General features: G+C 36.0%; 1 protein-coding gene across 1 annotated transcript in view; it reads right to left on the bottom strand.

Annotated features, from left to right (window-relative positions):
- The window catches only part of LOC124359990 (protein let-756), a 126,484-nt gene extending 112,919 nt beyond the window's left edge, over window positions 1–13,565 (bottom strand). Inside the window, exon 1 of the mRNA XM_046813208.1 lies at window positions 13,081–13,565. Coding sequence (XP_046669164.1) covers window positions 13,081–13,327 — 247 coding nt within the window. The 5' untranslated portion in view covers window positions 13,328–13,565. The remainder of the gene's footprint in view (window positions 1–13,080) is intronic.
- Window positions 13,566–15,787: the final 2,222 nt, after the last annotated feature.

Here is a 15,787-nt window from a genome sequence, read left to right as displayed (position 1 = left end):
AGGGCGAGCACAGAAGAGGAGTTTATTGATGGCTCGATTAACAGTACATGACGTTGGTGACGACGACTCGGTTAGGACAAGTCGGTTGTTGGGCAGGAGTACGTGAGCGAAATAATATGACAGGAATTTGGAAGAAACTCGGGAACTATGAAGTGGCCAGTTCCTTGAATAATGAATGAAGTGATTAAAGTAAACGCTACTTGTGTACTAAAATATGTTAATCTATTCTATATATAGTCTACTTCCTTATCCTATCAAATTCCTTATAAAATTACTGTATATTGTAGGTCACAACTGAACATGAGTGATGCAGCCAAACTAACATCGACTTTTCATCGACCTTAAAAAACGCACTTGGAATCACCTTTTGAAAGATTAAAAGGTTATGCATAATTAACATTTTAGGAAAATAAACTTTTACTGACTTAGTTTAACATCCAATGATATGCCGATTATACAAACTTTGTATCCTTGTTTCAGGCAACTGGAAAACATACTTAGTTTATAACTATCAAAAGAAGTAAGGCAAGAGATCAAAAATTATTTGAGATTTGCTAAGTTATAAATCACGAATGTACAATCTTAGCAGAGGATCTGGAGTAAACCCTGCAAACTTTTGGTCGTTAAATACTTAAGCCTAATGTCAACATTCAGGATGGGTCATTGCTCTTTCCTCCACCCCTACATTCTTTTTTCCACACTTTCTCAATTTCAGAACCACTGTAGTGTAAACGCTTTATGATTGACAATTGAGATATTTTCTACCGCCACTTTTCATCCATAATTCTGGAACTTACTTTTTAAAAATCCCAATTAAGGTATTGTGAAACACGATTTTTGACTGCATTTCGATCATAACGTAGATATGGTAGGATGCTGAGACAATGAGAATGCCAATTCACCTAGATCACTATATTATCCTATCTTGTAGTCTAAGTGTTTCGATCATAACTTGGCTATGTTAGGATGCTGATACAATGAGAATGCAATTCACCTAGATCACTATATTATCCTATCTTGTAGTCTAGGTGTTTCGATCATAACTTGGCTATGTTAGGATGCTGAGACAATGAGAATGCCAATTCACCTAGATCACTATATTATCCTATCTTGTAGTCTAGGAGTCTCGATCATAACGTAGATATGGTAGGACGCTGAGACAATGAGAATGCCACTTCACCTAGATTAAACTATATTAGTGTATCTTGTGGTCTAGGCGTTTCGATCATAACGTAGATATGGTAGGATGCTGAGACAATGAGAATGCCAATTCCACCTAGATCACTATATTATCCTATCTTGTAGTATAGGTGTCTCGATCATAACGTAGATATGGTAGGATGCTGAGACAATGAGAATGCCACTTCACCTAGATCACTATATTATCCTATCTTGTAGTCTAGGTGCCTCTGATGTTGAAACGATGTACAGGTTCGTTTTGAGCTTCTTTCTTTGGATCTCTTCAGACGAACATACTCTAGATTCCAGGAGTCAACAAGTCTGAGACAGCGTCAGATACCAGACGTTGCAATAAAAGAAAAGTGAAATGGAGCTAAATTAAACACTCAAATTGCATTTTGATGCTGAACACGTTGGTACAAGACGTATTTACCTTATCGTTCTCAAAATACTTCGTATTCAAATAAAATACAGGCTTAGCCAAAAAATATTCAATAATATAACATTATATAAGTGGATGCTAAAAATCATAACTTTTAAAATGCAAATACCATTAAAGAAATTGCTTATTATTGCAGGCAATCAATATAATTACCTTTTATGACAGCTATGCTAATTACCCTCATATAATTCACGTGCCATCGATTACCGACTTCCATCAAATCCTTTATGTGGTTGCGATAGGGATAGCAAATGAAAATGACATATTAAGATAGATATATGTCATCTGATTGGCCGTTGGCTTTAAACCGGTTTAAAAACTAACACAGGTGGAGGAGCCAAAATAAAATATTACATCCGATTTTCATACGATATGTTGGAGTAAACATTTGCTGCATTAATCGAACTGGGATGAGCTAAAGAGTGCAGTCTTTATTCCATTTGACAGCAATTCATGCAGAAGTTATATGTCTATTCGTCTGGCCTGAACCGAGCAGTTCTTATCACTGGAGCAACTTGGGTCACCAGTCAAGGCTATTCGTATAGCGAGAGCCTCTCAGAGCATAAATGCCTTTTGCTCTGCTCTGTTTGGAGTAAAATTGTTTTACCTATCTCTGAAATCAAATCTGGAATACGAGAAATGTAGGCTACTTACAAGCATTATAGATTGATATCGTAAAAATAAAAATACGATTGTTGAAAAGAAAATGTGTATATTATTTGTTAAAAACGATTCCATGACTTATTATTCAAGAAGCCGAGAGCCAAATTTACCATATAAAGCCTAGCACTTCAAACCCTAGTTTTTCTTGATTCAATACAGAAATTGGCCTTAAGAAAGAATTCGATTTTCAGCAAGTGCTAGTGTGGTGGTGGTCGAAATGAGAGGGGTATCAAAAGAGTTAAAAACACGAAACAATGATTTTTTTATCAGATCATATTATTCTTTGTTAAATACATTTCAATCCAACTGTCAGGTACTGGTTATTAAATCAGCGTTAGTAGACTGGCTGGGCAGACTGACTAGACAGACGTCTAGATAGAATGATTAGACAGACTGACTTTTTGACTGATAGTGGCAACTTTTGAAATGTCTGATGGTGATATTATCAATTTTTACGTGTCTAGCAGTCGGGTTTAAGTACGAGTAATTCAGGCTAAGATAAGCATGACCTCAGATATTTCATTTAAGATATTTATTTTTTTTCATATTTTTAACCCTTTCGTTCCTTCGTAACCCTTTTTTAACCCTCTCCCATTTCGACCTCCGCCAACACTTGCGCGGCTGCTGATCGATTACTTTCTTAGAGAAAATCGCCCAGTCGATTAAAATAACAGGTTGTGCACAAAGTGTAAATTGGATTTCGATCTAGACTACATATTTTTATTCTATACTATGTAAATAATATGGTTTGATAAAGTCGTTGTGAAATAATATTGTTGGTTATAAGATCCCTCTCACTTCATTGACTTTCGTTTAGTGAGATCAATCTCGAACAAGTTTCATCACATTGAAGCAAAGTGTTCTTGAAGCTGACATCAGGTTCAATTATTCTGAAGTAATTTTGAGCAGTAAATTAGAATAGTTGTAATTATGCAACCTGAAGAAGAGATCAGATTGCAGATGTCGAAACGTAGTGTTACTGATTTCTTTCACTGAACGATGGCAAATGTCCGGAAAAATCCTGTTTCCTTCACAATTAGCATAGATTATAAAAACACTCATGGTAGCTGAGTAATCAGCTACCTACTTATTACCACCTCGAGGACGCGGGTTCCAATCTCGGTTCGGGCACAAATTTTTGCACTCCAGCAAATAATAATCTGAGCCAAGCCTAAAATAATGTGATAAATGGTTTTGGGCTAGAGTTTCAGATCATCCACATTCTAAATATAATAAAACGACCTTCTGTTAATGACTGTTGAGCGCTATTCTACAACATTAGGCTTGTGTAAAGACCATTACGTCAGAGTTTGCGAAATCTTAAACATATTATTCCTGAATCCAAATTTACCTTTGAAAAAGTTGAAAAGTGAACATTAATAAACTTTATATAAAACATAATGCATTTTTTCGTATAATGTACACTTCAAAATGATTCCCCTTGGTTTTGTTCATGATCTACGTAAGAGGTAAATTTGAACTTCACTTCTTGCTACAAAAATAAAGTACACAACCTGAGCGAACATGACTATCAAAACAACCCGACGGGCCTCAAACAGGTCGATAAACGAAGAACCGTATGGATTTGAGTTGTCGATGTATTGATTTGCATTCGCTCCACAACAACGTTCGACATCAGTGACAGTGGTAACACTGAACCAGAAAGACATTCCTCGATTTACGACGCGTGCAGGTTTTCTCTACGGAATTTCCCGTGTGTGACTTCAACTTGCAATACCGGTAGTGAAAATAATTAAGATAAATCAGGTTGATTGTTGGTTGCTAATGCTGTTCGGATTCCAGATTAACTCACTAAACAGGTTTAACGCACCAATTCTTCAACCACCATTCAACATTTTAACTCTAGACAAAATAAAGTCCAATTCAATAAACAACCGTAAGTTTATATCGACAATAACGAAATTTCACTAGGAAAATAAAAACAATAGCAGCTCTGCTGTTGACGAGCTGTAAAAGTCGGACGCAATCCTCGGATATCTTGGACATCAAACCGAGAAACAGAGTTTATGAGGTGGAAAGACTTCGTTGTCAGTTCCACATCGTTGATATTAACAAGCAATTCCAAGTTGTCTGCCTCTTTGCAAAAAGTATTACAATAAAACTACACGAATTTATTGCACTATTTTGCTTTCGCTTTGTTGGCAATATTTCTGAAGAATGTAACCCGTTCCAGGCTGTAGCTAGTTTACTACACCCATTACATTGTTTTTTTTGTTGTAGGCAATATGGAAACAAAGATGTGGTTCAAAAGGAAATTTGGTAACACTCACTTTAAGCGGTGAAGTAGAATAATCAAGATATTCTTAGCGATTTGTTTTCTATCTTGGTTTGTCACTATGGAAAAATAACAAACCACTATGATTCAATTATGATTAATCAAACTAAAATTCAATTCCAAATATTTACATGTCCTAATATGGAGATTGTTTGGAAAAGGATATTTCTGCAATGAACAAGGCGTGTATCTAGAAAAACAAGAGGGATGCCAATTTATGAATCATAACTAAGAGACTTCATAAGATAATACCAAGCTAAATGATTTTGGTTGAGAAAATGTATGATTCTGATTTATGAATTTAATCAGTTTAATTCAGTTTAGAACATCTACAAACGCACAATGTTCTTTGAACTAACGTTTTTGAATTGAGAACTGAATAAATTTCTCTTCTCACATAAGTTGACAGTTCAATTCTAATAAAGAGTACAGGACCATTTAGAGAACCTTGCAATATGCCATATATAACTTTTTAATCTTTAAATATATAATCATTTGAAGCTTAATAATCCAGATTTATTAAACCGAAAAAAATAATTAAAAGGTAAAATATCTGCGAACTCTCACACTGCAACAAAAACATAATAACCGCAATAAAATTTCCCACAAAAACATGAAATAAACGAACTTTCAAACAGGACCCTCAAGGAAAAGGAAGGGGGACCGTTAAGTCTCTCAGACCAAATAAAGGAAGGGCTAGTTTTTGTTTGCCAACTTATTATTTGGGGCAATTTGGATTTGTTTTATCTCTGCAATCTCTTATTTGTGTGGGTCTTCTGAGGCCAGACGCGGAAATGTGAAATTTCGCAATAGTCAATTTAGGACATTTTCTCCTGAATAAGAATTACTTACTTTCCAGATTACTTGAATTAACAAACAACCCAGGGTGGCATATAAATGATTGTTCCGTTTATTATTATTATCTAAGGTTTAATCTAATTGATTAATTTAAAATTATCAGAGAAATAAAAGAACCCCTTGACGAGATTAGAATGACGCATTTAGTCAACCGACAAGTCATTTATTTTTGGCAGAGCAGAGTCCAAATTGAGAGGGGTGAAGGATCCGTATGGTGGTTGTCTGAAAGACAATGTACAACATCAAACACTCTCGAAGTTTTTAAGCAACAGCAATAATGACATTAACCACGACAAACCGTAGGTTTGATCGATTGAAATCGTTCACCTATATCTCGTGGGCAGTGCAAATGAGATATCCGATCATACGCATATTGAGAGCATTAAAAACCAATGCACCCAGGATGGCAAATAATTACTATCATTTACGGCTGATACTGGTGTTAGAACGTTAAGAAAGAGCTTCCTAGCCTTGAGGAAATAGGTAAACAGGCAACGCACTCTTAAATTCAACGCAAAGCGCGTCCAGTAGAATTTAGATCAAGGTAATTCTGGATATCACTATAATTCCAGATGCTAAAATAGAATAATTTACATAAATAAAGTCGAAAAGTAAGGCAGAAGCCAGACTTTCTTAGTGTAGATCAGCAGCCTGCCTCGTAGCGATCGACGATAAACTTTGTTTGTCGCCGTTAGAGTGGTAAGACTGTAGTTGATGGCTTGCTGTGCATGGCAAGTACTGTAATGTGCAATTGGCAATACTGCACTGCGCTGGTATCAAACATGCCGCCGGCAACTATGTGGACGTTACAGGGCGATGTTTAGTCTAGGGGTGGCAGGACAGACGGCCGTCTCTAGAGGTACAAGAACAGGAGTGTTGTATATCTGTAGTGCTAGTGGGAGTAGAACTTTACTTGCAACCTTAAAACTGTAATGATTGAACAGGAAAACCAGTGTAATGAATATTTTATTCTATTTTACGTTTTTGAAGCAAAAAATAAAAGTTTACAGTAGAAATTGTGCGTCAACACATCGAAATGAGTGAAAGTGTAGACATTCGAAATTGACTATGAAGTCGTGAAGCAATGCTGTCTTGAATGAATAATAACTCAATCAGTCGCGTATAGAAAACATATATTTCAGAGGGAACCGACACACCGGGGTGGTGGGGGATCAACTATTATGGTTGAGGTTTAAAAGTACCTTAACATCACTGTATAAATTCTGGAGCACTAACACACACTCAGTACACGATTTAGTTATTGCCTAATATTACAAATTCAGCATGTTATAATACCTATTACAATGTCAGACTACGGGCTGGCTCAACACGTGAGGACCAACAAGCCATTACAATGTCCGAAGTATTGTAATGTTCATCTCTAACATTCAGGGTTGTAAATTAAGGTAATTAAACTGAAATTGTTACCAAATACCAACCATTATTGTTTAATCACTTTTAAATAATAGACTAGGAAAATATCAGTCATTGATTGAAAGGCTTTGAATGGGTAATGAGAATGGCAATAATTACTTTACAGTACAATCGATGAAATATTAACAATCATATTTCAAATTTGTGCCGTAACCTTGGGCCCCTTGAGACCCCCCCCCCATGTACGCCCCTGAAGTCAGTACATACTCAAGTCTTTTAATTGCAGACGTTTGATTGCAAGATTGCACAGTTACATTCCCATTTTGGTTTTCTTAAAAAATTGAACTCTAGAATTATATGCTTAATATTAAAGAGAGCAGCAGAGACGCCAACAAGACATTGATCAAACCAAAGGTCTTTCAAAGGCCATGAATATATTGAAAGTAATTTCTCTTCAAGATTGATTGGCAAAAATGAGAGTCGCCATTACGTACTATCTATCGCCTATCAAACAATGAGTAGCGGTATATATGACGCAAGTAGTGTATTGAACGAAGTGGGACGGATTTACCTCACTCAAATCAATCTATAGAAAGCATTATCTATAAACCTGAGTACAAGATGATTATACCAGTTCTAAAGAAGAATTAATATTCATCAATATTTTAAGTCCATATGAGATAAAATACCTGTAATCTTGTTCCTAATCCGTACAACATATTCGGGCCCAGTAAGAGTTAAAGTTATCTATAATTAAGGGATATTGAGGTAAAGTAATCGCTTAAACTAACCTCTTTAAGACATTCTGAGAGCCACAAAGAGAGTTAAACTTGTATGTAATAAGATATATTGAGTTACAGTAAAATGTTAATGTCATCTCTGATAAAGGGAGTCGTGATCCAGTAAAGGATTGAACTCGTAACCTATAAACATTGTTGAGACTCAATAAAGAGTTAATCTACACTGAAGGATATTGTGGAAGGTTTGAACCATCTTTAATAATGGATATTGAGATCCAGTAGAAATAAATTTAACCCCAATAGGGGATGTTGAGTCCCAGTAAAGGGTTAAAATGGTCTGCAGTAAAGGAAGTTGAGGCCCAGGAAAGGAGTTCATGTAGGAGGCAAAAGACGTCCTCGTGAATCTCAAAAGGAATTCTCGTGCAATTCTGAAGAGGTGAAGAAAAGCTGAGCATGAGTGTTGTTAACTCGAGATATTTGAACTCGTCTATAATAGAAGTTGAGATCCAGTAGAGATAAATTTAACTCCAATAAGGGATTTTGAGTATCAGGGGTTAAATTAATCTGCAATAAATGATGTTGAGGCCCAGAAAAGGGGTTTCTGTGGGAGGGAAAAAATTTCCACATTAATCTCACAAGGATTCTCGTGCAATTCCGAAGAGTTGAAGAAAAGCTGAGTATGAATGTTGTAAACTCGAGATAGTTGAACTCATCTCTAATAAGGGATGTTGGGCCCCAGTAAAGGGTTAAATAATATGCAGTAAAGGATGTTGAGACCCAGGAAAGAGTGCCTGTAGGATACAAAAAGACTTTCTCGTGAATCTCAAAAGGAATTCTCTTGCAATTCCAAAGAATTGAAAAAATCTGAACATGAGTGTTGTTAAAGTCTTGAACATTGTTTAACACACGTAAAAAGGGTTACGGTATTAGTCCTAGAGTTAACAATGACTGGCCTATACAAGTATTACTCTCAACATTCATAGACATCTCAGCATTGTGAGTATGACCTCTGTACAGTCTGTCTTTAGTAAGGTGCAGAACGCCGGTGATGTATCCAACATTGTTCGCACACCAGAACAACAAAGTGACAGAACAGAGCAATGCTTCTCAGTGAAATTTGTCTTGCAGACAGCTAGCAGGATCTGGCACATGAATGGCGACTCATTACACACCGCGTATCGAATGTGGGTCCAGTTCTGATGCGATGCCAAATTTCAAAATAAATTACTTTGATGCTTCATCAGGCTCTTATTGGAGCTGAGATTCGGCTTTCTGTTGCAAATATGGGCAAACACGTTTGATTTTGGCTGTTGGATTTGGTCAACTTTGCTGATCTTTGACCTTTAGACTTTAAAATCGATAGGATTCTTCCTTGGCTTCTAGTACCTTGTTGCAAAATAAACCAATCCAATAGAGCATCGAAGAACCGGACATAACCTAACGAACTTCAAAGGATCAAATGTCAACTTTGCTGTACTTCAAGGCTATATCGATTTATAATCCATTAAGGCTTATCGATTTAACCTTTAGACTTTAAAATCGATAGGATTCTTCCTTGGCTTCTAGTACCTTGGTACAAAATAAACCAATCCAAAAGAGTATCAAAGGGCTGGACATAACCTAACGAACATCACAGAGTCAAAGGTCAACTTTGCTACCCTGTTACCTGCGGACTTTAAAATCGATAGGTTTCTCCCTTGGTACAAAAAAACCGATCCAATAGAGTATCAAAGGACCGGACATAACCTAACGTACATGAAAGGGTCAGAGGTCAACTTTCCTACTCTATGATCTTTAGGCTTCAAAATCGGCTTAATAATTTACGAAATATTGGAATGTATGTGTTTTATACCAACTAAGGATCTAGTTGGATAAAGAACCCATAGCCAATGTTTATACTTTTAGAAATCAGCGATAAAATTTTCACTTGTTCATTAGTTATTTTCACATGGGGTACAAACCTTTTTTTATTGAAACAGTGTTAAATGTGTTATGGGAAGAAATCTTAACATCAACGTCTCAATAATTTGAGTATAAATTTCTTATTTCAGAATTGGATGCAATAACATCTTTTACGCCGTAATGAGTAGAGATGGTCGATTAGATTTACTAAGATTCGAAAAATACAACAGTGGATTTTCAAATCAATTATCGGGAAAGGGCGCATAATACCACTAGTCCTTCCTTCTGCAGATGTCTGAATCAATTTTCATTACACATGTCTAGACGACTCCAAACTTATGAAGCATTTCAGTGCCGTTATAATCAAATCTCACTCGCGGTTATCAATCATTTCAGAAGTCGCAAGTCACCCTTCAGGCAAAGTTTGATTAAAGACAATGTGGAGAGATTCGTTACTACTTTTCATTCAAAATTAGCATTAAATTCCACTCAAAGTTATCAACGTGTTGAAAAGGCAACAATTTATGGAAAGGCTCTGTCACGCCAGGGCCTACTAGGCCCTGCTGTCACGCTGTTAAAGAGAACCAGTGGCGGATTTTACTTTCTTGGGCCCCTAAACCCGAAAATATTTGCGCCCCCCTCCCTGTTTGAGAGTTTTGTGAATTATGTTTACCCAAATGTGACAAATATAATAAATTCATAATTTTTAAGTAAGAACAATTTTTATTAATTTGGAGGACCTTAAAAGAAATACATTATTTTTGAAATAACCCAAGCATTAGAAAATTAGTATCACGTAGCAAAGTAAACAGTAAAGACAACATATTAACTTTCCTTGCTTTCATTCAAGCGAATTCCGAAATTAAACTTAAAACATAACTGAGTTTATTTTCTAGTTTGCTTCTCATCTGGGCAAGAACGTAGCCAGGAAAAAATGGGGGGGAAGGGAGTTTAGACGACTGGTATTTTTTCCGTAGTGGTCAGAAAGTAAGGCAAGTGCAGGCAACCGGTCATTCCCCATTTTCTTCCTTAAAAAGTTATTGACCCGTTTCAATGTTGAGAATGATCTTTAAGAAGTGTATTTCAGTAATACTGAATTATTTAAGTAATAATAATCGTTTGCTAAAAGAGTAATTAAAAATGGGGGGTCCGGACCCCTTGGACCCCTCGCTGGCTACGTACATGTATTCGGGACTAGGGCCCGTGGGCTTGGGCCTAGTGGGACAATGGCTAAATCTATCACTGAACAGGACCTTCCATTGTAAAAAACTATTCATTCATTTTCAATACTCACTTCTGTTACAAGAATAGTTATACTTCAATTGTTTTGAATGATATTTGTGAAAATAAATTAATTATCTCAATTATTCATTCAAAAACTTTTTATGAATCCACATCTTTAAATTGAAACATTACAATAGCAAAGTAAATCAGGGTAGACAATTGGAAATAAAAGCCGAAGCCTTAATGTTTGGAAGGACTGTTACAAACGCTGTAGTAAATAGTGATATCTCTAAGAAAGTAAACATAAAGTTTGAATGACTAACTTGAAAATATAATGATTTTAGGCATCATGTTCATGTAGACCACGTGCCACTCATTTGATGATCTCATTGATAGCCCAGCATTAACAAAGTCTCAGCCCGTATACGCAAGGAGATATTTATGGATGTTCACATAGTGTTATCGCAGGTCATAATAATTATTGTATAACCTCTGCTAGAGCGGAGGTTATACATAATGTACAAGCGCACGCTGGCGTCTCGGCTTTAGCAACAGTTACCCTTTAGCCAACTGTAAAAGTACTTTACAGAAGTACACAATCGATGTAATGATTTTATTACATATTTGTGTAAAACACGTAATGGTTACCGGTACTCCCCAAGGTTGTTCCTTATCCTCCACCATCTTTACTTTTGATATGTCATTCACCTCTTTCTCAATAACTAAGTTGGGGACAAACTTAAACATCACTTAACTTAACAAAAGCTATTAAACCAAAAGTAAATAAAAACATTATTGTGATGCGTGAATTATCATTTAAAAAGTCCAAATGTTTACTATGGAATCGTTTATTTCAGTATTGTGATGTTGACAATTGCAGCTGACGCAATGCTTACAATTAATTCAGTGAATTGTTACTGAAATGAAAAATATTATTGCCCATTCGTTATTTTGTGATGGACTCTGGCCAAAGCGATGCGCGTCGGGAAACTTTGGCTGCTAAATTCGTACTTCTAGATTCATACTATATTTATTTATGATGCACTGACAATGTTTCGTGGACTTCTACGACTAGGAATTGTAAAATTATTCATTACACGATTACATTAGATTGGAATTCCCATATGGAGTGGTTTCGACTTTCCATTAGTTATTCATAAATTATATGAATTATAATTTATGAATTATATGAATAAATCAATATCTAAGAAAATGTGTACTGTATATTAATTTCACTATATTTACGTTATAAGTTCCAATTTTTAAACATTGTTTAGCTGAAAATCTATAGTAAGGTTACAAGACGTTTGCAAGCAATGTTATTTTATAGTTTAATTAAATAATAATATTGCGGTTTACATAGCATAACATATGTTAAATAGATTAACATATTAAAAGCCTGAACTCACTTGGGTGTATCAATCTGTAAAGTGGATAAAATGTGTTATTTCATTGGCCATATTAATTAATAATCGGAATTGATTATTTAAATCTGTTTTTAAGGTATTGCATTTTGGTACGTTGCGCACATGCATTACCTATAACGCATGTGCTTCAACGTACCAGGAATAAAACAGTTTTTTATTTGCTTTACAACAATAATATATCCTATTAAATTTAATTTGTACATTAAATTATATCATTTTTTTAATTATTTAGCGCAATTTTGATCACAATTTGTACTGATTATCTGTTGGAAGAAAAAGTATACGACTAACGTCACTTTAAAAGATATTTAAATGATAGTGATAAAGTAGCCCTAATTAATTACAATTGGATACGACTACCAGATTAATATAAAACAGTTACAAAATAATAAAATACCTATTATTTGCAATGTACTTATTGGAAGATACTTTGTACGATGTAATGTTGGCTGTGCTACAGTAGATGTTAAAACCAGTCTTAACATAAGTGTTACTAAAAGTTACCAGCGGCTTGCGTCATGAAGTATCAAGTTACACAGATGTGGTCCCAACTCTTAGTTAAAGTAAATATAATACTGAACCTGTATATATTATTTGATTGCATTCAGTGTAGAACTTACTATAACACATAAGTTAACGTTGTTGTGCATGTGCAAAATGGAGTTCCGATCTCTTATTGGGTTATTAAGTACTATAAAGTACTAGACTTAAAAACAAAACTTTATAAGGTATTTTCATCCGAATTTATGTCCAACGTATGTCAATTATAAGCGATGATTGTGAAGCAGGACCCTGATGGTCTAGGATATTTAACAATATCACAATGATTGATGCCTAAAAGTTCACGAGGTCTGACATAGGTTTTTTATTTGTGTTCGCACGGGTCAATAACTGTAGGGCGCTGTGTCTTGCGGTGTTATCAGTGCGCTTAGTGTACCCAGCACCCTCGCCCCAGAGTACTGTATCTGCACTCACAGAATTCCGTTGTGTCTCCAGTACCGTTGACTGTGCCGTCGGGCAGGATCTGCAGAAATCTGTTCTTGACGAACATCCTGATCTTCCTGGCGGTGCCCGTGATGTGAGACAGGTTAGCGCTCCTTTCGCTCCTCTGGGCCGCGTCCTCCAGGGGGTCCGCAGGCGTCGGCGCCGCCCCCGTCGATCCCCCTCCCAGCACGACCATCGCTGCACAAGCCACCAGCAGCGCGAACACACCGCTCACCATGACTAAGACATGGTCCCGAACTGCCGGCACCTATGACGAGCGGTGCCCCATCACTTCCCACCAGAATTCCCCCACATTCACTGAAAATTCGAAAATTCCCTCGGGAAACTCCAATGGAAAATTCGATCACTGAAACTTTACTCCGGGTAAACGAGAGTTAGTACGAAGGGTGGTCGGTGTCGGAGTTCCGGGCGTCACACCACACGACGATGTAGATGACGACTGGCGGCCTGAGCGTTGCGGACGCGCTGCCTGTGCGCTCTTGACATAGTGCGTGACACCGCCGCTGCGCGCGCCACCGTCGCTTTATCGCTGATAACTGACCTACCCCAGGACCGCGGCACTGTCTCCAGTCAGTGTGTCACGTCGGTCACGGCGTCGCGCCGGGCTTTACGTCACCGATTGATCCGCACTCGCTCGTCGCGGCAGACGTGTCAACACTTTCACTACGTCATACTACAGTGGGGCGTGTATCGGTTTGGCGGAAGAACCAGATGTCCCCGGGAAACACTTCACATTAACCAGAAGTTAGCTTCGATTTTCCCCTTCAATGAATTTTATCTAATCGATCGTAAATTGTAATGATGAAATGACTTGTCCACTTTTAGCTATCTCTTTCACAAAAGGTCTTCTGTTTACAAGCACATGATGAAAGTGCAGTGGTCTATTGACATACGTCAGTTACGTAAATACCTCATGGAGATTTAGCTACAAAATACAAAATCTTCGATTCCGAAATAATGAAGAGGTTTTGCAATGAAAATTCTTGTTGCACTCAACACTTCCATTAATCAATGATTGACTTGCAATATTGATATTTTTAATTAGTTCGAAAACCAATTGCTCCAAAATCAGCATTGTCAACTTTTGTCTACGACAGCAAGAAAATATTTCCGCTCAGTTGTGATAATGGATAAAGCAATGTTAGAAAAAGCTAAATCCACCATGCATGGTTCCCTCATGGGTTTATTTTTGCGAAACCTGTTATTGTTCTTCTTACTGCACGAGATACAAGGCTAAAGCCTAGTACATCTACAGTACTTCATTACTATTGTATTATGAGGAAGTTGTTTAAATATAATTCTACTTACCTACAAAATACAGGAGACAACTTTCAAATCTTTATAAATAATCGCTAAATTGTGTTGCTAAGCGCTAATCTCGAAACCGGCTGGACCAATTCGGCTAATTCTTTTTTAAATATAACCGTTGAAGTCCGAGGGAGCTTTTGATAAAGAGTAAAGTAGGAAAAGTTTCCCGGAATATTTAAGAATTCTGGAAAACAGTTATAATATTTATGACGCGTAAGTGACACAGTACACAGCTGTTGACACTTGTAAATGAAAATGAATCGTTAAATTGTGTTGCAAGTGCTAATCTCGAAAACGTCTGGATCAATTCGGCTAATCCTTTTTTTAATATATTCGTTGAAATCCGAGGGAGGTTTTGATGAAGAGAAAAATAGAAAAGGTTCCCCGGAATATTTAAGAATTAAGGGAAACAGTTACACTATTTATAACACGTAAGTGACAGTACACAGCTGTTGACACTTTCAGCTGAAGTTCATCAAAGAGGCAGAAACATTTGTTAACATTTAAAGTTCAGAAAATATTGGAACATCTTAATCAGTAGAGCAATGTGCATTACAAAGACGGAGTTATTATATAATTTTTTGACGAATAAACTATCGGATACAATATTTAAACGCTATTGTATAACTCACCTTAATGAACAATGCTGTGAATAAGGTAATGGAAATTGGTTGGTTCTCTAGACATTGATTATGGAATTATTACATGTATTTAAAGGTAAATCAAAGAGAAAGCACACTCTTGCCCTCGCAAAACAATGTACTAAATCATAGATTTGCAGTGAGAAATATCTATAATTTAAGAAAGTTTGATCCTGTTACACACTTATTTCAACAAGAAGATATTTTAAATTTTAAACAGTTTAATGCTTTATGTACTCTTTGCCACATTTTTAAAAACATTGAAAATTATAGTTTTAAAGAAAATAGAGTGAACACACGCTCTTCCAATAATGTAATCTTATTATTACCTAATTTTTCAAAGGAAATTTCTAGAAGGCAATTTTGTTATTCTGGTGTTAGGTTGTTTAATAGGTTTCTTTTAGAGTATAGTAGTACATTGCTGTTTGAGGGTAAACCAAAGTTTAAAATTAAAGCAAAACATTTTTGTAGTCGATTATTATTTTTTAGGATAGGTAGAAATCGAAAGTAAATTATTGTTATTATTATTGTTACTTTTATATATTAATTTTATTTAAGCATTGTATTAATCTTGTCGTTGTTGCATTTATCTTGTTGCTGTTGTATTTATCCTGTTATTGTTGAACTTTTCTTGTTATTCAATCATTTTATTATTGATTTCCTTGTTATTGCTTTGTTATTGTCACTCAGTTATTCTTTATCTGTTTTTGTTGTTCCAATTTTGTTAA

Source organism: Homalodisca vitripennis, chromosome 4 (genome assembly GCF_021130785.1).
Source record: "Homalodisca vitripennis isolate AUS2020 chromosome 4, UT_GWSS_2.1, whole genome shotgun sequence".
Classification (NCBI taxonomy): domain Eukaryota; kingdom Metazoa; phylum Arthropoda; class Insecta; order Hemiptera; family Cicadellidae; genus Homalodisca; species Homalodisca vitripennis.
Note: the sequence above shows the minus strand (reverse complement) of the source record. Positions and strands in the feature narration are given on the sequence as shown.